This window comes from Mangifera indica, chromosome 1 (assembly GCF_011075055.1).
Source record: "Mangifera indica cultivar Alphonso chromosome 1, CATAS_Mindica_2.1, whole genome shotgun sequence".
NCBI classification, from domain to species: domain Eukaryota; kingdom Viridiplantae; phylum Streptophyta; class Magnoliopsida; order Sapindales; family Anacardiaceae; genus Mangifera; species Mangifera indica.
The window spans coordinates 27,876,498-27,900,578 of NC_058137.1; the positions used below are offsets into that span (position 1 = coordinate 27,876,498).

Consider the following 24,081-nt stretch of genomic DNA (forward strand, 5'->3'; position numbering starts at 1 on the left):
TCTACAATTTAATTTGAGTTTGAAGGCTCACTGATGATTCATTGGTGAAGCTTTTATTCTCTACTGTTTTTTATTTTTTTCCAATAAAAATTATTTATTGTTTTCTATTTTTATTTTGATAATTCATTATTTTCTTTAATATCATTGTTTGACTTAACCTCAAACTCAAAGATAACTTGTGGTCAAACTTACTAATCCAAATTTGAGTTAAGTTTGAGTTAGCTCTTGATTCTTATTTGGTTGATTACCACAAATGGAGAACTGCAATCTGAGATAGCGTTTCTAGCACAATTTCAAATAGCCCAAGTCCGTTGAAAAACCTCCAATCTCAACTTTTCATCCTTAATTTTAAAAATTTCGTATATTATCTGTAAATAGTTAAAATTAATAAACTTTTAATCTCATCAAATTTTATTTCATTTCTTAAATCTTAAAAATTAATAATTTTTTTTATAAATCAAATTTTAAAAAATAATATTTTCATCTTAGAATTCAGCTTTCAAAATTTGACACTATTTTTAACACTTCTCTAATAGTATCTCTTTTTTTTTTTCCTTCAGCGATTATTCTTTCACCATCTTTTCTTTCGATTGATACTCCTAAACCCAATAGGAGAAGATGTTTCATTGAGAAAGACAAAACATTATCTCTTCAACGAAGATGAGAAGTTAGCTTTTGTCTTCTCAACGAAACTAAATTATTTATGGCGTCAATCGACTATGTTCAAGCTCTTAGATCAGAGAAACTTCACCATTAAAGGGAGAGGAGATATCGAGAGATATTTGTTACTGACGATAACGTCGAATTTAATATTGGAGATTTGAAAACTAAACTTTAGAGGAGAACTATAATTTTTTAAAATTTGAGTTAGAAGAAAACTTTTAGTTTTTAAAGGTTAGGAAAGAAAAAAAATTAAATTTTAGTTTATTTTTAATAATATAGATAAAACAATGATTTTATTTTTAAAATTATTAAATTTAATCATTTATTTGTGGGTATTTTCAAAATAAAAAAATAAAAATTCAGATAAGAGGATGCATTGGGTGGGAATAATTCTTTGGCCTATCTAAAACCCCGGGCACCGGCTCAGGTTCTCAGCAAAAACCTCATTTTTTTTTTTCTCAAAAAATGGCTTCACTTTCTCTGAAAACAAAATTTTCTATCCATCCAAACAGCACTCAACTCCAATTTCACCTACGAAACAAACTTCAAAGCATCAATTTTCCCAACAAAGTGAAAGTGAAAATCAAAGTCAGATGCTCGGCCGAAGGCCAACAATCACAACAACAACAAGAACAAAAACAACAAAACCGTTTTAAGAAGAAGGGAAGTGTAAGTGGAGGAGAGAAAGGAGTTGACCCTGTTGGGTTCCTTACAAAACTCAACATTACACATAAACCCTTTGCGCAGTTTCTTCGGGAAAGGTAAAAACTTAAGCGAAAATTGTGTTAAAAAATGAAAATTTGAAGTATGAATGACATGTTCTATTTGGTTGCTGGCAAAGTGAGAGAAAAAAAAAAACTTCAAATGTGTTAAGGAATTAATTTCAACTATATGGCTTGGATGAATCATAACTTTTCTTCTACTTTGGAGTTTAAAACTGGAGTATCATAAGATTGGGAATATATATTTTGGTTACTGAATTTTGCAGGCACAAAGCACTGAAGGACCTGAAAGATGAGATTTTTAAACGTTTCCTCAATTTGCAAGAGCTCTCAACTGGGTTAGTTTACTTACCATTTTCTCAATTTTTGTTTTTTTTAATATTTCTGAGGATTATGTTAAACTGTGATGACTCTTGCCAAAAGAATTCGAAAAAGATAAGAATTTGGCTGCATCCATTTAAGTTTTTACAAGTCTTCACTTTTGACAATGAGAATGTTCTTTAATATCTAACCTTAAGGGGACAATCATTAAGATAATACTTTTTAGTTTATATTTTATATTCAAGTTTTACTAGCTGAGAAGGTTAACTATGTGAAGAGGTTGGATAATATGTATTTCATGTTTGTAATATTGGCAATTTGATAGTTTTGATCTCTTGAATGTTGTAGGATTTAATTATTTTTTGTTTTTTGCACATTAAGTTAATAAGAATTTGAGTTGCCAAAATAGTTTTTGTGTGGTTCAGGATTTGTGAATTTTTAGTGATTTTTGGTGTATTTGTGTAGGTATGAGATAGTGGGTATGCATCGACATATGGAACATCGTGTTGATTATATGGATTGGGCTCCAGGTTTGACCTAATTCTCAAGAGTTGATAAAATGCATTTGCAAGCATAGATTTTGACCTCATTTGAGAATCCCAATTTTTTAGAATATAGAAAATAAAAGCGCTACATTTTCAGTTCACTCGACCTAACATTTTTGCAAAGGCCTTCTTGGTTGCTACTCACCCTATAATTATCATTGTCAATCTTAAATTTTCTGAAGAATTCACACTCTCAATTATTCTTAACTTCTCTGTTGGATCACATGTAAAAGTTAAACATATTGGATACAGGTGCTCGCTATTGTGCATTGGTTGGTGACTTCAATGGATGGTCACCAACAGAAAATTGTGCTCGTGAAGGTCATTTTGGCCATGATGATTATGGGTACTGGTTTGTCATTCTTGAAGATAAACTAAGGGAAGGAGAGAAACCAGATGAACTGTATTTTCAGCAGTATAACTATGTGGATGACTATGACAAAGGTGATAGTGGTGTTAGCGTTCACGAGATCTTCAAGAAAGCAAATGATGAGTACTGGGAACCTGGAGAGGACCGGTTTGTAAATCACCGTTTTGAGCTGCCTGCAAAGTTATATGAACAACTCTTTGGACCTAACGGTCCTCAAACCATAGAGGAATTAGGGGAAATACCAGATGCAGAAACAAGATATAAGGCATGGTTAGAAGAACATAAAGATGATAACCTACCTCCATATGATGTGATTGATAATGGAAAAAATTATGATGTATACAGTATTGCCAGTAATCCTTTCTTTCAAGAGAAATTCCGTTCAAAAAAGCCTCCCATTCCATACTGGTTGGAGGTACGTAAAGGAAGGAAGGCATGGTTGAAGAAGTACACTCCAGGAATTCCTCATGGAAGCAAATACAGGGTTTATTTCAACACTCCTGATGGGCCATTGGAACGTGTACCTGCCTGGGCTACTTATGTACAACCTGGTGAATACTTTTTGAATCTGCTAGAAGTCCTACCTTGCTTCACCACAGTACTTCTATCTAGGAGCTGATCCCCTTGTGCTGTTTGTTTTACTTATTTATATTTTGTAAAGGGACCTGTTTATGCGAATTTTGTCAAAAAGTCTGTTTAATAGATATAAGAAAGATAAATAGATTATTAAATTGATGATATATATAGGTTGCAGACCTATTTATAACATGAATTTATGCTCACTTATTCTGAATTCTGTTAATTATATTCAGATGCAGATGGAAAACAAGCTTTTGCCATCCACTGGGAACCACCCCCTGAATGTGTGTACAAGTGGAGGAACACACGCCCAAAAGTGCCAAAGTCCTTACGTATATATGAGTGCCATGTTGGAATAAGTGGATCAGAGCCCAAAATATCTTCATTCAATGAGTTTACAGAGAAAGTAACTGCATGAAATTCCTTTACTTATTGATGTTTTATATTGTATTATGATAATATGCATATTTTCATTTTTGCACTACGATTTTTCTGTTATAGGTCCTTCCTCATGTAAAAGAATCTGGATACAATGCAATTCAGTTAATTGGAGTTGTTGAACACAAAGATTACTTCACTATTGGTTATAAAGTGAGTTGTTTCTAATATCGAACATCTTGATAAATTAGAGCTTCCATGTTCATTTTTACTTTTTCTCCTTTATGTCCATTCTATAATCTCTTATCTTTTAATATTTGAGATCTGAAACTGAAACCATTAATAAGTAATTGTGGTTGAACTTTTATTTCTGTGACACCTAGTTTGTTTTGGTTTTGTTATTGATCAAAATTGATGTAAATGCACCGTGTAAGTCACATGTATGAAATGTGTGGTTTATCTACATGAAAAACTGGATGAGTTATATATGTGTGTGTGTGTTTTCAAGTATTTTTGCCATTCTTGTTAAGATTTCAATTGGTGTTGTCTTTTGACAAATGTTCAGTCACTTTTCACTCTCAGTTGATTTAGTTTTAATTAATGAATTGTTCTATGAAGGTTCTCAAACATCTGTTCTGTAATTCAGGTCACCAATTTGTTTGCTGTTAGCAGTCGGTATGGCACTCCAGATGATTTCAAGCGCTTGGTTGATGAAGCTCATGGTTGTCATTCTACATCTGTTTCCATTCATTGTATTTTCATTGGTTGTCAAAGCTAAGAATTACCTATATGCTAGGAAAATGCTCAGTGACTTTGATGTTTCTTATCAGTTAAAAAAAAAAAATCTAACAAATTTAAGTTTAGAAAGTCTATTATTCAAATGTATTAAGGTCTTGTAAAAAGATAAACTGACATGATTCTGCACTTTATCATTTTTTATTTCACAGGATTAGGACTTCTGGTCTTCTTAGACATTGTCCATTCCTATTCAGCTGCAGACCAAATGGTTGGACTATCAATGTATGATGGATCAAATGACTGCTACTTCCATTCTGGTAGAATTGTCAAAACTGCTAGAATATTTTTTCTAATTTAAGTAGTTTTCTGTCTTACTGATTCCTGTGCCCAAAATATTTTATGTAAACAGGTAAGCGAGGTTATCACAAATACTGGGGAACCAGGATGTTCAAATATGGTGATATTGATGTGCTACATTTTCTCCTTTCCAATCTAAACTGGTAAGCATGAGTGGAAATCATAATTCATTATGTAATATGCACTATTCTTCCAAGTTTGTGCTTCATTGTGTGCGTCCTTGCATTTGGCTGTTTGTTGATCTTTTTCTTTTTAATTTCTGGAAGAAACATCCATGTCCCGTTTGACTAGGAAATTTAAGTATTGCTTATGAGATGATCTTTGAACAGGTGGGTTGAGGAATATCAAATTGATGGTTTTCAGTTCCATTCACTCTCATCAATGATATATACGCACAATGGTTTCGAGTCCTTTACTGGTGAATTGGATGAGTAAGGCATCTACTAAACATTTTTATCTCCTTCCTCTAGTTACATTTACTCTTTGTAGTGTTTTCCGTTATTCTATTGGGAGTTCTTGTGTTAAATTATTTTTGAAATACTAACTTGTGTATTGTACTTTCTGAATAGCTTAGCTAAATCTTCTTTTGGGCACTGTTTAGAACTGTATTGTCTTTAAGTTTCAAATCTGGAATTTAGCATAAGAAGAATTTCATTTGATTCTTAATCTGATTTTAATTGGAAAAAATAAAATTTTTCATTAATGTCATTTTAAAAAAAGAATTGAAAAGGAATCAAATTTTTATCGCCTATTATGATTAATGTTCACTTGTCATACATTCCTTGTAGTCTCAAGTGAGCTTAGATCAATAGATGATCTTAATTCAGTTAATGGCAGTGCCCAGGACCATAAATGCAAGATATTGTTTTGTTTTGAAACCAATATTCTGCCCCTGGCTTATTTGAACATAATTTCTTCTTGTTGCAGGTATTGTAATTCTGTTGACAAGGATGCATTATTATATCTCATTTTGGCAAATGAGATACTGCATGCTCTTCATCCTAATATTGTAACTATTGCTGAAGATGTAAGTGATAGGGGTTTCTCTCTCTTTTCACTACTGATGGGATGAAGTTAGTCAGTTGGCATATCATGTAAATATTGAATTCAAATGCATCTCCTTTTTGCGATTTGGGGGGAAAAACAAAACTAAAAAATGATTTAAACTATAACAGCAACAACTTCTCAAATTATTTATTTATTATTTTTCTCTGTTCAGAGCACATATTATCCTGGACTGTGCGAGCCAACTTCTCAAGGTGGACTGGGATTTGATTATTTTGTCAATCTTTCTGTGTCAGAAATGTGGCTATCTCTCCTTGAGAATACTGCTGACCATGAATGGAGCATGACCAAGGTTGTTACTTGATATGTCATCCCAGCCAAAATGTGATACTGTTGTTGCTTAATGAATTCTCTCCTTTATCATTTCTTTTTCATAATGTTTATTGAATTTTTTTCTTTAATGCAGATTGTCAGCACATTAGTGAGCAGTGGAAAGTATTCAGATAAGATGCTTGTGTATGCTGAAAATCATAACCAAGTAATCAACTGCTTTTGTTTCACGTCAAACTTTTTGTTTTTTAATACTGCAACAAAATTTTTGGATGATGACTGCAACTGGCCGTTAAATCTTGCATTTCAGTCCATTTCTGGAGGGAAGTCGTTTGCAGAGATATTGTTTGGTGAAATTACAGAGCATTCTCCTGGCTCTAGTGATTCATTGCTTAGTGGGTGCTCACTACACAAAGTATGCCATACACCCCCATATATTAGTGTTTCTTGCTTTATTATCTTTGAAAACTTTCTTCTAACCCTTTGCAGTACCTAGGAAAAAAATATATCTTAATGTAACTTTCAGACTTTGTCAATGTCCTACATGCCATTGAATAGAAATCCTTTTTCACCTAGTATGAGACATTTCAAGTCAATATACACAGCGTAAACTTGGATATGTGGCTGATATTTTTATATGTCTACATGTCTTACATGTCCTTATTTAGTTTATTTTTAATTTTATCATTATATAGATGATCAGATTGATTACATTAACAATTGGTGGACGAGCTTACCTTAACTTCATGGGCAATGAATTTGGCCATCCAAAGGTATGGTTACCTTGTCTGCAATATTCTTGAATGCTTATTTTTCTCTCTTTTTCTGCTATTAATGATCTTCTCATTGGGCAGAGGGTTGAGTTCCCAATGCCAAACAACAACTTCTCATTCTCACTTGCGAACCGTCGCTGGGATTTGCTTGCCAATGGAGGAATATATGAGTATTTATACTCCTTTGATAAGGTGTCAGTCTGTCATTTATTAGTACAGCTTCCTTACTGTTGGGGTTAATCTTTCTATTGGATCTGACTTCAGTAATGTACTAGATTATGGCGCGTTTTACTGTTTATCTTAATCATATATTCCACAAGCAATGTTATTTGTAGACACTTTTGAATATACAATTGATATGTCAATATATGATTGAATATTATTTTATCTTTAATTCACAATCACATGAGTATCTAATTGTATACTTAAAAGTGTGTGCACATAGTTCTATTTTTTTCACCATGAATGAAGTGTACTGCATACAATTTACTTATGATACCACCTGCTCTTATTCATGATTTTTTATCATATGTTAATGTTGTTGCTAAAGATATGCTTGGATCTTATAACCAAATTATAACTTTGTCTATCTTTTTTTCCTAGGAACTTATGAAGTTGGATGAAAATGAAAGGGTGCTTTCAAGACGTTTGCCAAACGTTCACCATGTGAATGATACCAAGATGGTATGGAGTCTCTTTTCTATCAATTACAGCACTTGGTTGTGCATTTCACACGGCACATCTTTAGCTTATAGTGCTTCTCACAAACTATTTTTGGATTGGTTTGCTCAGTGAATTTATGCCTATATGCTTGTGTGTGAGCTTTGATCCACCTAGGAATTTACTAGGACTGAGATAACCTATTAGTAGATTTCTTATGATTATGAATGTTATAATTATTATATCAGGTTTGAATGTCTGTAAGAAGTTTACAGATGAACCGTGTTTGTCATTAACATTTATTCTTTGTATTTTTGCCTTTGATGGATGGTAAGCCTTAATATTTTGTTCAAAATGTCGCTGCCATTTCCCTTTGCAGGTAATATCTTACGCAAGAGGTCCTCTTCTCTTCATATTCAACTTTCATCCGACAAATTCTTATGAGAAATACACTGTGGGTGTTGAAGAAGCTGGAGAGTATCGAGTAAGCACTAGTTTACTGCTAATTGTGATGACTTTTCCCGTCAGTTACGGAAGTTTTAATTCTTACAGCACACAATTTCTTCAATCTGGACTGATGATAACATTATACACTGTTCTGTGTGCAGGTAATACTAAATACTGATGAAAGCAAATATGGAGGTCAAGGGCTCATAAAGGAGCAGCAATATGGTCAAAGAACTGTTAGCAAACTGTAATGATTATCGACTTCCATGAAGTTATTTCCATCTTCAGATAGTTCGTTTTTGCATTATACGTCATCTGGTTTGATTCTTTTCATATGAATCTGGCACCTTTGTCTATGCAGAGTTGATGGCCTCCGAAACTGCTTAGAGGTGCCTCTGCCTAGTAGGACTGCCCAGGTTGGTAAATTTTTCTGCTATTTCGTCTTTTATCCTTTGTCACATAGACGGTTTTATCTTTTCTATGTTATATTTAGTCTTGACATGTTCAAGCTTCCTAAACTTTTGTTTGTATGTATCCAAAATTACAGTGCAGAAATAGATAAAGATTATGCGTAAGAACCCATTTCTGTGACAGGGATCTAATCATTTCCACCTTTGCAGGTTTACAAATTAAGTCGAATTTTACGAATCTGAGTTGTTCTGCCGTGTGAAGAAAACTTGGATGGTGGAATACCAAGACTAAAGCAAATTTTGGTTGCTCATTTATCACGGCTACAATGTTGTTAAAATCACTGCCAGTAGAAACTTTCTTCGATGGATGGGTTCCATGATCACAATCCTTATCAGCAAATCAAAAGACAAGGGCTATATTTGCCAATGCATCAATGTACCAACGGGGAATGACTACCAATTAGTCTTCCCAGCAGCATTGTGATGCCTACTCTGAACATTTAACTCATTGCTGCTAATTTATCGATGATGTTTGAAGAAAAAGCCTCTGGTGACCACTGAAATCTTGACTGGAAAACTTGCTGTGTACGGCTTTTAATGGAAATTCTGGCGAATGGAATGCCACATTCCTGCACAACACAGAACTTAATTTAATTGCAGAATGGGCATTTTGTTATCACCCTTTTTGTATATTTAGTAATTTTTTTAAAATAATTTTCACTGGTTTATTTCAATGATCCAAAAATGTTGCTTAATATAAATGCATCCATTGTAGGCCTGCAAACGAGTCAAACTGCTTGCGGGGATAGCTGATTGGCCTGTCTCAAGCTAAACTTGAGTGTGATTCTTGAATTGTGTTTGAGTTTGAATTGGATTGGTTTGATGAATTTATGAGCGCACAGATTAATTTAAATAAAATATTAATAAATTTTTGTTTTGATCAAAACATATTATGTCATTGCAATTTTGTTTGTCTAAATGCAAAGTTGAGTCAAACTCAAATTTTGCTCTGTATTAATGAGATTTAAGTTTGACTCTCTATAAACTAAACAAAACTCACTCCAATCCGATGAGACGTCGATGAACTCAGTGCCTAGTTAAACTCACTCAAACCAACGTGAATATGAAGTCTGAACTGAGCCAAATTGAGGCATGTCTTGTTTCGAATCTAACGGTACAAGCGTAAGTAAAGCACGTGTCAGTAGATCTCGCCTCTCCAGGACCCACAACTTGAACTAATACACAACAGCAATAAACAGTCTTTTTCTGTCTCCCCTATTAAAAGCAAGCTTTCAGAAACCGCAAGAAACTTTTGAAAAAAATGGCGAATCTGCCCCCATCGCTGTCCCTCAACGTACCATTCGGTGGTGGACCCAGCGCGTCGAACCCAAGCGCTGCCGCTGCCGGAGCTGGAGCTAACAAGGACCGGAAAATGGCTTCAGCAGAGCACTTGGTTCTCGATCTAAGCAACCCCGATTTGAGAGAAAACGCTCTTCTTGAGCTATCTAAGGTGACTTTTATGTATATAATTTTGATTCGATGGTCGAAAGCTAAAGCTTTGATTCTTATTATTAGTATTTTTTTTATGTTGTGTATTGTAGTTTCTTAGCATTGGAAAATTAGGGTTTTACTAGAATTAAATAAAGTTTTGTGCGTATATGCGCGTACAAAAGGATTATTTTTTCTTTTTATATTTATCTACTTTTAATTGATATTTGGGTTTGTGATCACAGGGCGAAAGTAGAACTTGTAAATTATAACATTTGGTTACATAAACACAGGTTATTTCATTAGATTTTGCCTAAAGATGTAAAAACAAGCTGGGTTTTATTCGTTTCACCAAGACTATCTTTGTTTAGTATTATTGTTTTTACTTTTGCTGTACATGAAAGATTTGCTAACTTGGGGCAGTATGGAGAGTGGTTATGCTGATAAGTGTAGTTTTAGGTGCCGTTTCTTCTGTTTTAAGTATCAATATGGGAGGAGGTTGGGTCATTGCAAACTGTCTATCAGTAGTTGCAAGCTTCTAAAAATGCTTGGAGGTTTGATTGAATTGCAAAATATTGTTAAGGACCAATGTTTATGTGTAGGATTCTCTAATCCTTTCCCTAATGAATGAGATGAAAGGCTGAAGATAGGATTTCACTTTCACAAAGTAGGCATTAGATGAAATCTATGTGCTGTTCGTTATTTGTGTGCTTTAATTATAAACTAATCTCCGTCTTTGGATTTTATAAGAAGGAATTATTTCAAGATTTGGCTCCATTCGTGTGGAATTCTGTTGGCACTATATCTGCACTCATACAGGCATGCGTAATAAACTTGTGTTTTGTTTTTATCATTAGAAGAGAGAATTATTTCAAGATTTGGCTCCCTTGTTGTGGAATTCTTTTGGTACTATTGCAGCATTACTACAGGTATGTGCCTCATGGTTTGTATTCAACTGTTTTTACTTCCTCCTCAAAACACCCATGCATGCCATAATTTTGTTTAACGCATAATAAAATATGCTTGAGCCTAAAAGAAGACAGCCTTTTTGCCTCTTTTATTCTCCGCTTAAATTGGATTGCTGAAGCATCCGGCTCTTTAAACAATCCGTTATAATGATACTGTTTCTATTGTCTAGTCGTCAATTACTTCTATGGTTGTAATGTTGTAATTTAATGAAGGTTAACCATAGGCAAAGAATCAGAATATTTCTTGAAGGAGTGAAAAATGTAGCAAATTTATGGTTAGCAAGCTTTTTTTATTGTATGAGAGTAGTAACCCAAAAACAATCAGGTTGTGTTGCTTCTAGGTTTTATATCAATATGTTCTTAGTCTAATATGTCTTTCTTATGGGCAAAATATGAGTTCTTTTTTATAAGTATGTTGCTATTTCTGTATTGTTATAACTATTAAGTTTTATGCCTATCTTGTTGAAATCCTCCACTTCTCTCCCTTTTTGTGCTTGCAGGAAATAGTTTCAATATACCCTGTTCTATCACCACCAAACCTCACTCCTGCACAATCGAACCGAGTTTGCAATGCTCTTGCTCTTCTTCAGGTTAACATTTTCCTTTTAAGCATTTCTCTAATAATTTATTACTCATGTTGATGCTGTAATTGCTATATCTCAGCATCTATTGGGAGCCTGGAGATGGTTCTTTACCTTTTCACATATTGATGCATATTTTGATGAGTTCAGATGATGTCAAAGAACCCCTGGTGCAACTTGAGAGATGAATGTATTTACTAAGTAAATTTAATGCTAATTTCATTGCCTCAAATGTGAGGATTATGCTTATGTTCAGTAGTGTCAAAGAGAGTTGAATGTCTTTATTATCTTCATTTTACATTATCCTTAATAGAGAGGGCACTTGTTCTAATACTTTTATTGGCTTTAGTTAGTGTCAAATTTTGTACATGTTTTTATTGATTAGTTTGGGTGTTTCTAATGCTTCACAATTTTTAAATCTCTTGTTACAGTGTGTAGCCTCTCATCCAGACACAAGAATGTTGTTTCTTAATGGTAATATTTCTGCCCTTTGTGTACTTGAATTAGTTTGGAAAAGTTCTTGTCCTTGTTGTTTTTCATGAAAAAAGGGATAATTTAATTTCTTATAAATCAGGTTGTATTCTTAATTTTTTTTTTTTTTTAAACTTTTAAATAAAGATTCTATAGTGTTTTTGTTAGTTATTATACATTTACGTTGATTTCAAAATATTTCACTCAAATGGGGTAGCTCAATATTTACCATACTTTTGATCAAACAAATGTTGTCTACAGGAGAAGATTTGTTTAGCAAGATACTGATCTGTTGAATTTGAGTTGATGTTTTCCTCTTGCAGCTCATATACCTTTATATCTGTACCCTTTCCTAAATACAACGAGCAAGTCAAGGCCCTTTGAGTATTTGAGGCTAACAAGCTTAGGTGTTATTGGTGCTCTGGTGAAGGTACTTGTTGACTTCCTGCTGCACCGATTCATACATATTCTTGTATTTTTTCTGATTGCTAGTGTGCTTTCTATAAGTTTGGCCAAGTTTTACAAATTGTTTCTTAAGGTCAAAAGTTAGAACCTAATATTCCTCATTTCTTTTCCATTGCAGGTTGATGATACAGAAGTTATTAGCTTCCTTCTCTTAACAGAAATTATTCCACTCTGCCTGCGCACCATGGAGATGGGCAGTGAATTGTCAAAAACAGTTGAGTATACTGATTCTGTAGATTTTTTTAATCATTTCTGTTTTGCCTGTTTGCCCATTTGAATTTTTTTTTTTCTTTTTTACTATAGATTTCACTCTATAGTATGCTTGTGACACAGTTCTCTAAAATTCCTCAGTTTTAAGCTCTAAAATCTTTTGGAGTAAATTTTCCTTTTATGTATCATATCACTTCTTCATGGACTAGTATAGTCAGTGGGGAGTAAATTGCTCAGAAGTTATTATAGTCTAAAGGGCAATGATAGCCTGTTCTGGATGTTCATGAGACAAGATAAATTTTGGGCCTAAACTTGTGGATTTTGCTTACCACCTTAGCTTGAAGTTGAAGTGGCTAGCGAGCTTATAGTTGCTTTTGGTTATACTACTAAGATAGCCGACTAGGATCTCTTCACATTATTCTTCTATTAACTTCTTCATTAATATGTATTTGGCCAGTCCATCATCCAAGTTTCGCCCTCATTTCTTCAAAAGGAAGCAGGTTGTTTCAATATTTTCAAATTCGGACCAAATGTCGATTTGAAGAGAGGGGTGGCTCGGTTCAACCAGTGGTCAGACCAGTGAACCATTTAAAATATTAAAAATAATATTCAAAGTATAATTAATAATTAAATATATGATCTACTTTGTTTTAACATAAAAATAAACTTAGTTTGACAGCACACATACTCTAAATTGATGGATGAGGTGCTGGGAATAAGTCCTAGCAATGAAAAATTTTATATCTTCTTTATAAAATATCATGCTGATGTTAGCAACCGGATTTGACCAGTGTCAAACCATAAACCGGGCAGCTCTAGTAGTTGGACTACAGTCCAGTCTGATCCAACTACTTAAACGGTTTTTTTACAAACTGTTTTCTTTTTGCTTAGCGGGTGGCTGTCCAACCGATCCGGTCCGGTTTTCGGAACCTTGGGATATTTATTAATGCTTGACAAAATATTTTGTGATGGCAGGTGGCCACATTTATTGTCCAGAAAATCTTATTGGATGATGTGGGCTTGGATTATATTTGTACTACAGCTGAGAGGTTTTTTGCTGTAGGACGGGTTTTAGGTAACATGGTTGCAGCACTTGCTGAGCAACCCTCGTCACGACTGTTGAAACATATTATTCGATGTTATTTCAGACTTTCTGACAATCCAAGGTTGGTTAGATACCTTATGAGATGCTAGTGACAAAATATCATTGTCAGGCCTCACCCCTTTTTCATTCTTGTTCTTGTACCTATTTCACAGGTTCGTGCTCACAGTAGATATGTTATTTGGCCTCTTTGTTTCAGGGCTTGCGATGCACTGAGAAGTTGTCTTCCAGACATGTTAAGAGATGCCACCTTCAGTACTTGCCTTCGAGTAAGTGCTATTTGTTAAAAGGATTTTTCATTACATCATTTTAGGGTTTCAAAGACTCCTATCTTGCCTGCTTCAGTGATTGGGTCTATGTAGATTGCTGCTTAACACTGATACTTTTGGGCTTTTTGCAATCTGTACTTTTCACTTTCCTGCATTGGTCGTGTCATTGTGATACAAGTACCTTACAAAATCAGTTTATTTTGAGTCTATAGCATTTGTATATCTTGTAAATTCCCAGTTTCCTTAAATTAATCAAATGCATACAGGAAGATCCGACGACAAGGAGGTGGCTGCAACAGCTGCTTCACAATGTGGGAGTCAATCGAGTTCCGGCACTTCAAGCTGGAGGTGGATTCGAACATATGCTGGTGAACTGAACTTGAAAGAATGCAAATTTTCTTCATATTTATATCAATCTCTTCTTGTTCTTCTGCTTCTTCATTTTTGGTCTTCCCAAAATAGGCATCACAGGCGGAAGCGTATTATTTAAATCTAAATTACCTTTTGTCCATGTCAATATATCATAGTTTAGTGTCATGTAATTAATTATTTTATCTTAAGAGAAAAAGCGAGGTGGGGTTGTGGGTTGAAGAGGGAAGTAGCTTTCCTCGCTTTGCTTGTTCATAAGGCGGAATGATCTGTAATGGTCATGTTTTATTTTCTCGTATATAATGAGAAGTTGGCTAGTCTTTCCATGTGTATATGCTCTCTACTGTTTTATCCAATCTTTTTTTGTTGAGATGAAATGTCACCCATAATGTAGAGGTGGATACTAGCTGGCTCTGGTTCGAATTCACATTCAACTCAAACAAACTGAATTCAAGTTGAAGTTTAAACTTGGTTCAAGTCTGACTAATTGTTTTTTTTTGTGATATTATTTATTTTATCGATGATATTTTAATCTTTTTGATAATATTGTTAGGGTGAATTTGATTTAAATCAAGCTTAAGGTTGAGTGAAGCTCTGATTGAATTTGTAGTATCTACTCTAATTTGTTCAAGCTAATGTACATCATTGTTGAAAAGTTATTGATAAGGTGAACGGTGTTGTCAACAAGTAAACAATGTTAAAAGAGTAAACAATATTGTTAGAAAGATTAATGGGTTGAATTAAAGTTAAACAGTTGGGTTATAGTTTTAGTTTAAGTATGACTTGTTTACATCAAGTCAATTTGGATGTACAATATTTTTGAAATATTATTGATAAAACGGATAATATTGTTGATAAGTGAAAAATGTTGGGATATATAATATCAAAGACAAATGAGTTTAATTTATGTTGAGTTGTCAAAATTGAAACTCTAATTTGAGAATCAAACTCACTTAGAGTAAATTCACCTTAAGACATTGTTTATTTTATTATTAATACTATTTATTCTGTTAAGAGTCCTCACTTAAATAAACTCGAGTTTTAAGTTGGATGTTAGGATTTCAAAGCCGATCTTTGTTTTGATTCGATATGTATCGAATCTTAATTCATGCAGAGAGAAACAGCGCAGATGAACATTTGGGCTTAAAACAACCCAAACAGCCCAGAGACATTTTTTCAGCGACCGGGCAGTCCAGGGATGTCTTGCCACGACTAGTGGTGGGGCTGCTCCAAATGCCATGGCACCATGACATCCATCCATAAGCGAAAACAATTATGGTAATAATTCTGATATTTAAATATATAGCAATATGACAATAATTATCAGACAAAATTTGAGATAAAAATGAGCTCCATGAAAGTAATAATAAATGAAAGTCCCAATAATTTATTATTACTTACCATTTCAGTGTTACTTCTAAGTTGTAATTTACAAAGCTGTTGCATCCCTCAACATTTCCACTTGGCTCACAAAGTACCAAAGACAGCTTTAATTAAAATCAAGCCAAAACGGTTCAAACAAACAAAAGTGTAAAAGCCAGCACACCAGGCCACACACACCGGAAGGGGAAATGATACTTTGTTATTTATCATTATTACAAGTATTTAATCAAAAGGTATATGATGACGACCAGAACTACAATCCCGACTACTGCTAAAAGCATGCACATACAAGAGCAACCACCCTTTGTCTTCTTATTCAAAATTGCAAGGTTCTTCTGCACTCGCTGTTTCAGAACAAACAAAAACGGTGTAACTGAATTCCGGTAGAATAGGGTATCTTACAGAGAAAAGGTAGAGCTAAAAACTTATTACCCTTAAGCGAGAGTCTGTAACATCCACATGTTGGTCCAAGTCATCCTGCGCAGAGGGATAGCAATGAAATATAAGACTAATGAAGAAGTACAACTCATTCAAATTAAGTATAATATCAGAAGGGAGGATAAAATCATACAATGAGTCTAGTGTGTAGGTCAAGCTCTTCGTTGACTGCCAATGCAATATGTTTTGTACTAATTACAGTCTCTTCCAGTTTCTCAAGCCCTTCATCTTGCTCTGAATCATGAAAAGGCTCACATAAAAAGGAACCTATACGATATAACATGTCAAAAGAAGTAACGGGAATTTCAGAGTAGCTTGCCTTTCATGATTTGTCGTTGAAGACCAACTAGGCCATGGTTGTCCAGGCCGGTTGTTCTGCTCATGGGATCAGCCTGCTTAATTTCTGGCCCAAGCAAGCTGTCCCTATTGGCAAAGTTTGACATGTTCAATGTGGAAGCCATCTGGATCACTTTTGATCTCAAATTAGCAAGCATGTCCTTGCGACGATTCATCTCTTTCTCTGATCTGTTTGCTTGCAATCAATAGCATCAAGAAGATTCAGAAAACTACAACCTATCATCACTTCTGCATCATAAAGCATTGTAACATAGCCATCAAGTTAAATACAAAAAAGTAATGTCGTGGATCTAGGGAAGCCTGTTTATAAGTGTCAAGAAACAATCTAGTGAGCTACCAAATGCAAATTCCATGCACCTGAAAAACTGATAATAGAGGGATATTATAATCCAGTGAGAAGTAGTAAAAGCTATCTGCCTGACCCATGTTTTGCTGTCCCCTCCCCTCTTTTCTCCTTTGTTCTCTATTTACTATTAAATTGAAACCGCAATTCATTGCAAACATAGAGATAAAAGGACATGGACCCATCAGCTTTCAAAACCTATGTGTTCACAAAGTGTTGACCTTTCTTTCTTTCCAGGGAAAAAAAAAAAAAAAAAAGCAAGAAAGAAAGAAAGAAAAGCAGAAAGAAAAAGATGAATTGAACTTCACCACAACTGAGATTTTTGTTAAGCATTTAAGCAGATGAGGCTGCTGTAAAATTTGTAAAATGTAAAGACTTGTTACTTCTTCACAAACATCTCATCAGAAAGAGCTCCAGCACAATACTTTTTAATACAAGAACATGTTACTTCCCATAAACATGTGCACAGACAAACAAAAATGCATAATTGTATTTAAAAGCAAGTACAAAAGAACCAAACATTAACAAACTAAATAAAATTTATCAATCAATTTTGCATAAAGATGCAACAGAATTAGTAAACGTACATGGGCTGTTTCCCTGGAAGCTTAGACAATAGGGACTGTAAGCTATCAAGCCTAGTCCCCAATATTGTAATCTTCCTCCGTATAGCAGATGCATGACGCTGCGATTCAGGTCCAGATGCTGGTAATGAACTCCGTTCTGATATCATGCCATTAATATCATCCGCAAGTTTTACTGCTTCATTGTATTCCTTCACCCACGAGTCAGATGAAGATGCCATCGAACTAACACAATAAATGATATTAATACAAACTGATCTAATTCAAATATGCCTGGCACACAACAAGAAATAACAAAATTACTATCAATAACACATGGAACTCACTCAATGATGAACTGGTGAAGTTAAAGTCTATAAAACACCAAAAAATTGAAGCTTTCACCATAATTCTAAATTCAAATACAGAATTTTGTAACACTAAAATAATTCAAAACTTACCCAATTCTCAGCTTCAGTTTTTCTCTCAAAATATCATAATCAAATCAACAAACCCGCCCAACGTCACAAATTTCCCCTTTAATAACAACAAATTCACATTGATCTAAAAAAAAAAAAAAGTCTAAAAATTTCACATAATTCAACCTGCATTGACCCCGAAACAAAGAAAGCTAAAATTTATATAAACGAAAATTGGATTTTCAGAACCTCAAAAAAAATCAATCAATTCCACAATTTTCCAAGAAATAATTAGAACAACTTGCCCCCTATGGCAACCCAAAACCCTAATGCAAACAAATCATCATCCAATTACAACACGTGATTGAAATCGCACATCTCTGTCAAGTTACCGACGAATCGATTCCCTGATTCTGGCGAGAATGCTGGATTCTGATCTGTGAGAGAGAGGGATTGCCTCGGAGAAAAAATAGAGAGAGTGAAAACGATGTCGTATTAATGAGCTAAGCGACAGGGCAAATGCTTAAGAAGGCGCTGCTCGTCCGGATCCGTCGTCGTTTTACCTCACGCGAATTTTATCCTGAATAATCCAAGTACTTTATACTGGCAGCAAATCTGAATTTCACATTCAACTTTCACCTCTTTCAAATGGACTCACATCAGCATCTTTACTAATAGTTTTAGATCCGAATCAAGTATATTGGAGGGTTTACGGATTGATTTAATTAAAATTTTAAAACAGGTTATAATTATGATAATTATATCAATTTGATTCAATATTTAAATCTCATTTCCATTTTGTCGTATAATTAGAATTGTTTTTAATTATGGCCCATATAATGTCTTCAATTCTCAGTTAAATCGGGTCTATAATTATTTAATTTCTCTTTAAAAAAAGTAATATATAAAATTATAAATTTAATAGTTTATTAGTGTATATACAAGTTTTAAGTTCACCTTAACTTTGTAATGCGTCATCGTTAAGACTGGATTTGATTTAAATTTAAAAGAGATATATCAAGATTGATATTCGAATATCCAAATAAGAATTAAAATTAATTTAATTTTATATTTAATCTGAATTAATTTGAATTCAAATATTTATGAAATCATATTTTTTGGTGCCACTAAATACTTATTAGTACAAATTTTCATATGGACACATCTAAAAATGTAAAATAAATGTATAAATCAATGATTAAGAACTTAATCTATATTCCAAAATCCAAAAAGAAAATATGGGGCTAATGAAGAACATAAAAACGTTAACATGCCAACATTAAACGAGTAAAAAGTGTAGGGATCAATTGTTGATCAAACGGGGGTGAGTTAAGGATATATAAAGCTAGAGGGACAAAACTGAAACAAAATAAAAGTAGGTAGTATAATAATCTACACAGGAACGCGATACGCCGATACCCACTACCTAGTAGTGGTAAAGAGAGGAGAAGTTGTAGATGCGGAGATTCATACTTCAGAGATAGGGAGAGAGTGAGCTGAAAAATCGGTCGAGTTTTGTTTTTTTTTTTTTGAGTTAGAGAACTAAAAGCCGAAGCCGAGGATGTCGGATTTAGATAGGCAAATAGAGCAGCTAAAGAAATGCGAGCCCTTGAAAGAGTCGGAGGTCAAGGCTCTTTGTCTCAAAGCCATGGAGATCCTCGTTGAAGAGAGCAACGTTCAACGCGTTGATGCACCTGTCACCGTAACTACTTTTTTTTTTTTCTATTTTTTATTATTGGTTTTTTGGTTGGTTGTGATTTAACGGGGATAATGTAGGGATTGGTAGCTGTATGGTTACAGGAATGCTTAATACCCGTTACTGTTACCGTCCTGATACTGTAGTTGTAGTACTTTGATTTGGGTGTGAATCTATTTTTGACTTGTGCCTTGGTTTTACTTTGTTTGATTTATGCAAATATGTGTTCAAGGACTCGTTACTGTGTAAAAGAGGTAAAAGAGAATATGGTAGTAATAATATTTTGTGAGTTGATGTGTGTTTATTTATGAAAGAAGATTGGTGTAAGTTCGGATTTTGAGGTGATCGAAAGTCGCTTGTTGTTAGTAAGAATTTAGTGGGATGAGGTTGGTTTTACGGGCATGGGTTAGGAGAGAGATTGGTTTAAAATGTATTTGGTTCCTCAGTTTTTTTAATATGGTGGGGAAATGGTAAACTTAAAAGCCAGTGAAGTGAATAAACCAGCTCTTTTTGGTAATTTAACATTTCTGTGATTTCGTTTTCCATCTTCGGGGTTACTTTTTCAATTTCATGTTTATGAACATAGGGCTAGGGAACTGTGTTTAGTGTGAGTTTGAGGCATTCTGGCTGAGTACATGTTCTGGATTTATGACGTATAAAGTCATGACAAACATGAAGTCAACTTGGCAGTTTTACTTAGGAAGTTGATTGGTGTATATTGGGTGGTATGGTTGGCCATTTACATGTTTGGTTGGATTTATTGCCAAATGTTAAGGTGGTTGATGTTTAATCAAACCTCTACCAAGCTGATGATATGGGCTCTCTGACAATTTAAGTAATTGCTTAAAACCTATTTATTTAGATTGAGACCTTAAAATTTTTTTCAGTTCTTGACCACTTAGAAACCTTTGCCAAACTACAATTCATGTAGTTCTGGATTTTGGGGTTAAAACCTTGTTTAAATTGGGGTTTCTGTGTAAAAGAATAAATGTTCCGATCATTTCTAATTCAAAATATATTCTATCAGATTGACCTGCCAATGTAACTCAATGCTAGAAAATTTGTTATTTCAGAAAATGATGGGGTGTTTTTTTTAAACATTGTGTAGACTTGGTGGAACTCCTGGGAATGCTGTTTCTGCTTTCTGAATGCTTGAAATTGACAGTCTTTTTTTTTTTTTTTTTTTAGTTTTGAATATTTGTTTAAATTCCAAAATTCTAAAATTTTTAGTGTTATCTAAATTGTAATTTGGTTTGAGTGAAATTAGTTGGCTATTTTTTACACAGATATGTGGTGACATTCATGGACAGTTCTACGACATGAAAGAGCTTTTCAAAGTTGGAGGTGACTGCCCAAAGACCAATTATTTGTTTCTTGGAGATTTTGTTGACAGAGGGTTTTACTCTGTTGAGACCTTTCTGCTTCTACTTGCCTTAAAGGTAGTGATAATACATAACTATGTCTTGAAAATTTTTTGACCTTTTAACCTATGAACTGGACCTCGTACACTTTTGGGGTTTATGGATTTGCAATTTAATTGTGTCCAATCATAAGGAAGGTGGTTGATGTTAAATATCTTTCCAATAACTTAGAAATTTACATTTTCTTTTTTATGTTTTTGTGTAAATGGCATGTCTTGCTTTTGAGTTGCGGCTTTGGAAAGTATATTTTGTTTCTTTTTTATTGTTATTTACGCTAAGACTTGTGTGGGATTACAAAATTACATTCATTTATATGAATTATACACCTTTGACATATAAGTTGAGGTTTTATGCTAATGCTGGCAAACAATTAAAGCTGTTGCACTGGCTCTCTTGTCATTCGGCAAAAATATATGCAAAAGACTAGAATATTTTGCAAAATTAGTACTTGGGCTTTAATCAATTTGAGTCCCAAAATTATTAAAGCCAAATTTTGAGGATTCACCAATGTTATTATAATTGTGAATTTTAATGAAACTACCAGAGTGAAAAATTGTAACTACCCAGTGTGTACTCTCAAACAATCTGTGCCAAATATTGTCCTTTCTTTGAGACATGAAGTGCTATATAGGTATCATCATTGAACTCTTTTGTATCAAAATTTATAATTCATTACCATTTCAGTTTGTTCAGCATGACTCAATTTGACTGAATTTGAAATCATCAATGAATTATGAAATTAATATAGCATTCAATGCTCTCATTATTTATTTTTGTCATTTTAGTTTCTTAAAATTTCAGTTAATGATGTGGTTCCTATCAGGTGAGATATCCAGATCGGATAACACTCATTAGAGGAAACCATGAAAGTCGTCAAATCACACAGGTTAATCCTCTTATTTGATATATTCATTTCAACTCATTAACTGCTCAAGAGTATTGATTGGTTTTTCTTTTTCTAAAACAGGTATATGGGTTCTATGATGAGTGCCTACGTAAATATGGCTCTGCGAATGTTTGGAGATATTGCACTGATATTTTTGACTACTTAAGGTTTGTGAATTTCCATTGGAGAAAACACAGAAAGAGACACTTATTTTTTGGAATTTGGAATTTAAAAAATTTTAATAAACAGGGTTGGAAATTCAGGTACACAAATAGGGTTAGTTTTAAATTGTCTTTGGTTAAATAATTTTATATTTCTCAAAATTGGATGGTTGTAATCTTGTAGGCCAATTTGGGTGCCATGGAAAACTTTACTATTATGTTATTGCGGTATTGATTACCTGGTGTCTGCTTCTGTATCTGGAGCTTGTTTTTATGTCCATTGTTATTTTTAATTCAAGGTGCTGACCAAGGACCTGAAGGACTAAATTTTGCATTAAAAGTTTTGTTTTATATTTCAGAATACCATCTTTCTGTTTTAATAGTAATCTCAATTCTACTATTGAAGTAATTGTACAATGACTACTTTATTCATTTGCCTTAACTAAATTTTTGTAACGATAAGGCTCAAATGGCCATTTTGAGACATTTTATCTTTTCACTGTCAACAATACCAATCTTATTTGTTGCGTTTTGTTTTTTCTTTAATTTTGTTCCTGAACATTGATTATTTTATTGCAGTCTGTCAGCTCTCATAGAGAATAAAATTTTTAGTGTTCATGGTGGTCTCTCTCCTGCCATATCAACTCTGGATCAGGTAAAAGAAGCCATCTATCAGCTATAAGAAATCTCTCTGAAGCATTATTTTGCGCTGACATTATCTGTTTTCCAGATTCGAACAATAGATCGAAAACAAGAAGTACCTCATGATGGTGCAATGTGTGATCTCCTCTGGTCAGATCCTGAAGATATTGTGGATGGTTGGGGTTTGAGTCCTCGTGGTGCTGGTTTCCTATTTGGTGGCAGTGTTGTAACTTCTTTCAACCATTCAAACAACATTGACTATATATGTCGGGCTCATCAGTTGGTAATGGAAGGATATAAATGGATGTTCAACAACCAGATAGTGACAGTCTGGTCAGCTCCAAATTACTGTTATAGGTAAAGAATCAGCATTTTGAAAAAATTCCTTCCTTTTCCAGTATAAAATGATGTTCTTATTGGATGTGTTGCAGATGTGGCAATGTAGCTGCAATTCTTGAGCTGAATGAAAATCTCAACAAGCAGTTTCGTGTGTTTGAAGCTGCACCCCAGGTTTGTATACTTATCCTCTTTCGGTTGACTGTGAGAGATGGTAATCTCTTTTGGCCAATGTCTTGCTTATGGGTGAGGTGCTATTCATTCATTGAGTGAAAAAACTGCTGGTTATTACCAATAAACTCTTCATGGAAACACAAGGCGTGAAATAACAATAGCCAATTTTGTTTTAATTTGGACCATATTGGTCCATTCTTTTATGCTCCATATTAATTGATCACAATTTGCCCAAACCTGTGATGCTTTACTCATAGGATGCTCTGACATCTGGCAGTTTTTATGGCTGACTTGAGAAGTTTTATATTCCACGATGCATTTCTCTTTTCCCAAACACTTTTTTCTTTCATATTTTTTGTTCATTTCGCCTTCCTAGGGTATATTGTTTAATTTATTACATTGTAGGCTGGATTTAAATCTTCCGATGAATTGCAGGAATCTAGAGGAGCTCCTGCCAAAAAGCCTGCACCAGACTACTTTCTGTGAAGAGTGAAGTTTCTTTTTAAATCTATAACACTATATCTGTGCTGGAGAACAAGATTTGCTGCCACATTGTGAGTTTCTAGTCGTACAGAAAAAATCAGTGGTAGGCTTTCAATGCATCAGCTCTCCAAATGACCATCAAGAATTGTACTTTCCTGTTGTTGATCGGTTTGGTTATTGAATTTGCCTGTGTTACCACTGGTTGATGTTTGCTTGTAGTAGTAGTAGTAGTGTGTAGTATGTAAGTGAATCACAAAATACAGAACACTATACATGTTCTCCAGACCGGAATGAGAGAGTGAGCAAGAAGGGATTTTACAGGTGGAAGCTCTGGTTTCAACCATATGGGAAGTATCAATACAATTGGATTTGGATTTGGGAAACTGGAGATGAAATTATTAAATCATGATTCTTGTAAAAGTTTCGGATTCTTCTTTTCACATTTTTTGTTGCATATGAAACTCTTAGCATGCCAGCACTTCTGTATCACAATAGTCTCATTAGCTTCTGGTTTTTTCAAGGACTTTGTTTGAAATATGAGCTCTCCAGGAATATGCA

General features: G+C 34.0%; 4 protein-coding genes across 9 annotated transcripts; 3 read left to right on the forward strand and 1 right to left on the reverse strand.

The window, feature by feature from the left end:
* Positions 1 to 1,049: 1,049 nt before the first annotated feature.
* On the forward strand, positions 1,050 to 9,076 carry LOC123230355 (1,4-alpha-glucan-branching enzyme 3, chloroplastic/amyloplastic-like). Its single transcript, XM_044656550.1, has 21 exons — positions 1,050 to 1,424; positions 1,652 to 1,723; positions 2,172 to 2,236; positions 2,504 to 3,172; positions 3,434 to 3,606; positions 3,702 to 3,791; positions 4,225 to 4,300; positions 4,526 to 4,633; positions 4,726 to 4,816; positions 5,003 to 5,104; positions 5,601 to 5,700; positions 5,893 to 6,030; positions 6,145 to 6,216; positions 6,319 to 6,423; positions 6,704 to 6,781; positions 6,863 to 6,973; positions 7,385 to 7,465; positions 7,821 to 7,925; positions 8,050 to 8,135; positions 8,250 to 8,304; positions 8,509 to 9,076. The coding sequence occupies exons 1-21, from the start codon at positions 1,129 to 1,131 to the stop codon at positions 8,539 to 8,541; spliced, it is 2,706 nt and encodes a 901-aa protein (XP_044512485.1). The 5' UTR covers positions 1,050 to 1,128; the 3' UTR covers positions 8,542 to 9,076.
* A 482-nt stretch (positions 9,077 to 9,558) lies between these two features.
* Positions 9,559 to 14,553, forward strand: LOC123228604 (CCR4-NOT transcription complex subunit 9-like). 2 transcript variants are annotated; one of them, XM_044654043.1, is made up of 9 exons: positions 9,559 to 9,808; positions 10,647 to 10,715; positions 11,255 to 11,344; positions 11,767 to 11,809; positions 12,130 to 12,236; positions 12,390 to 12,485; positions 13,457 to 13,647; positions 13,783 to 13,852; positions 14,119 to 14,553. In XM_044654043.1, the coding sequence occupies exons 1-9, from the start codon at positions 9,620 to 9,622 to the stop codon at positions 14,227 to 14,229; spliced, it is 966 nt and encodes a 321-aa protein (XP_044509978.1). In that variant the 5' UTR covers positions 9,559 to 9,619; the 3' UTR covers positions 14,230 to 14,553. The 2 variants fall into 2 exon arrangements, with proteins under 2 accessions (XP_044509978.1, XP_044509970.1); XM_044654035.1 differs by having other exon boundaries at positions 9,561 to 9,808; positions 10,644 to 10,715.
* A 1,029-nt stretch (positions 14,554 to 15,582) lies between these two features.
* LOC123211479 (syntaxin-51-like) lies at positions 15,583 to 18,311 on the reverse strand. Of its 5 annotated transcripts, none has more exons than XM_044630269.1 (6): positions 18,117 to 18,311; positions 17,330 to 17,551; positions 16,362 to 16,567; positions 16,176 to 16,276; positions 16,037 to 16,081; positions 15,583 to 15,948 (listed from the first exon to the last, which is right to left on the reverse strand). In XM_044630269.1, the coding sequence occupies exons 2-6, from the start codon at positions 17,545 to 17,547 to the stop codon at positions 15,817 to 15,819; spliced, it is 702 nt and encodes a 233-aa protein (XP_044486204.1). In that variant the 5' UTR covers positions 17,548 to 17,551; positions 18,117 to 18,311; the 3' UTR covers positions 15,583 to 15,816. The 5 variants fall into 5 exon arrangements, with proteins under 5 accessions (XP_044486204.1, XP_044486181.1, XP_044486171.1 ...); XM_044630246.1 differs by having other exon boundaries at positions 17,330 to 17,599; positions 18,101 to 18,311; XM_044630236.1 differs by having other exon boundaries at positions 18,101 to 18,307.
* Positions 18,312 to 19,129: 818 nt separating this feature from the next.
* LOC123222969 (serine/threonine-protein phosphatase PP-X isozyme 2) lies at positions 19,130 to 24,043 on the forward strand. The gene is made up of 8 exons (XM_044646008.1): positions 19,130 to 19,426; positions 20,707 to 20,859; positions 21,665 to 21,727; positions 21,809 to 21,894; positions 22,468 to 22,543; positions 22,619 to 22,887; positions 22,962 to 23,040; positions 23,476 to 24,043. Exons 1-8 carry the CDS (start codon positions 19,286 to 19,288, stop codon positions 23,524 to 23,526), a joined length of 918 nt encoding a protein of 305 aa, XP_044501943.1. The 5' UTR covers positions 19,130 to 19,285; the 3' UTR covers positions 23,527 to 24,043.
* The last annotated feature ends 38 nt before the right edge of the window (positions 24,044 to 24,081 follow it).

What these genes read in the sequence shown, in the direction of transcription:
- LOC123211479 (XM_044630269.1), bottom strand. Translation starts at nt 17,547, where the DNA reads ATGGCATCTTCATCTGACTCGTGGGTGAAGGAATACAATGAAGCAGTA. An exon ending in TCAACGACAAATCATGAAAG is followed by an intron (nt 16,277 to 16,361) that starts GCAAGCTACTCT and finishes TTCATGATTCAG; the next exon opens with AGCAAGATGAAGGGCTTGAG. An exon ending in TTACAGACTCTCGCTTAAGG is followed by an intron (nt 15,949 to 16,036) that starts GTAATAAGTTTT and finishes GTTCTGAAACAG; the next exon opens with CGAGTGCAGAAGAACCTTGC.
- LOC123228604 (XM_044654035.1), top strand. Translation starts at nt 9,620, where the DNA reads ATGGCGAATCTGCCCCCATCGCTGTCCCTCAACGTACCATTCGGTGGT. An exon ending in CTCTTCTTGAGCTATCTAAG is followed by an intron (nt 9,809 to 10,643) that starts GTGACTTTTATG and finishes TTTTATCATTAG; the next exon opens with AAGAGAGAATTATTTCAAGA. An exon ending in ATGCTCTTGCTCTTCTTCAG is followed by an intron (nt 11,345 to 11,766) that starts GTTAACATTTTC and finishes CTCTTGTTACAG; the next exon opens with TGTGTAGCCTCTCATCCAGA.
- LOC123222969 (XM_044646008.1), top strand. Translation starts at nt 19,286, where the DNA reads ATGTCGGATTTAGATAGGCAAATAGAGCAGCTAAAGAAATGCGAGCCC. An exon ending in GCGTTGATGCACCTGTCACC is followed by an intron (nt 19,427 to 20,706) that starts GTAACTACTTTT and finishes TTTTTTACACAG; the next exon opens with ATATGTGGTGACATTCATGG. An exon ending in AAAGTCGTCAAATCACACAG is followed by an intron (nt 21,728 to 21,808) that starts GTTAATCCTCTT and finishes TTTCTAAAACAG; the next exon opens with GTATATGGGTTCTATGATGA.
- LOC123230355 (XM_044656550.1), top strand. Translation starts at nt 1,129, where the DNA reads ATGGCTTCACTTTCTCTGAAAACAAAATTTTCTATCCATCCAAACAGC. An exon ending in TTGTAACTATTGCTGAAGAT is followed by an intron (nt 5,701 to 5,892) that starts GTAAGTGATAGG and finishes TTCTCTGTTCAG; the next exon opens with AGCACATATTATCCTGGACT. An exon ending in AAGAAGCTGGAGAGTATCGA is followed by an intron (nt 7,926 to 8,049) that starts GTAAGCACTAGT and finishes TTCTGTGTGCAG; the next exon opens with GTAATACTAAATACTGATGA.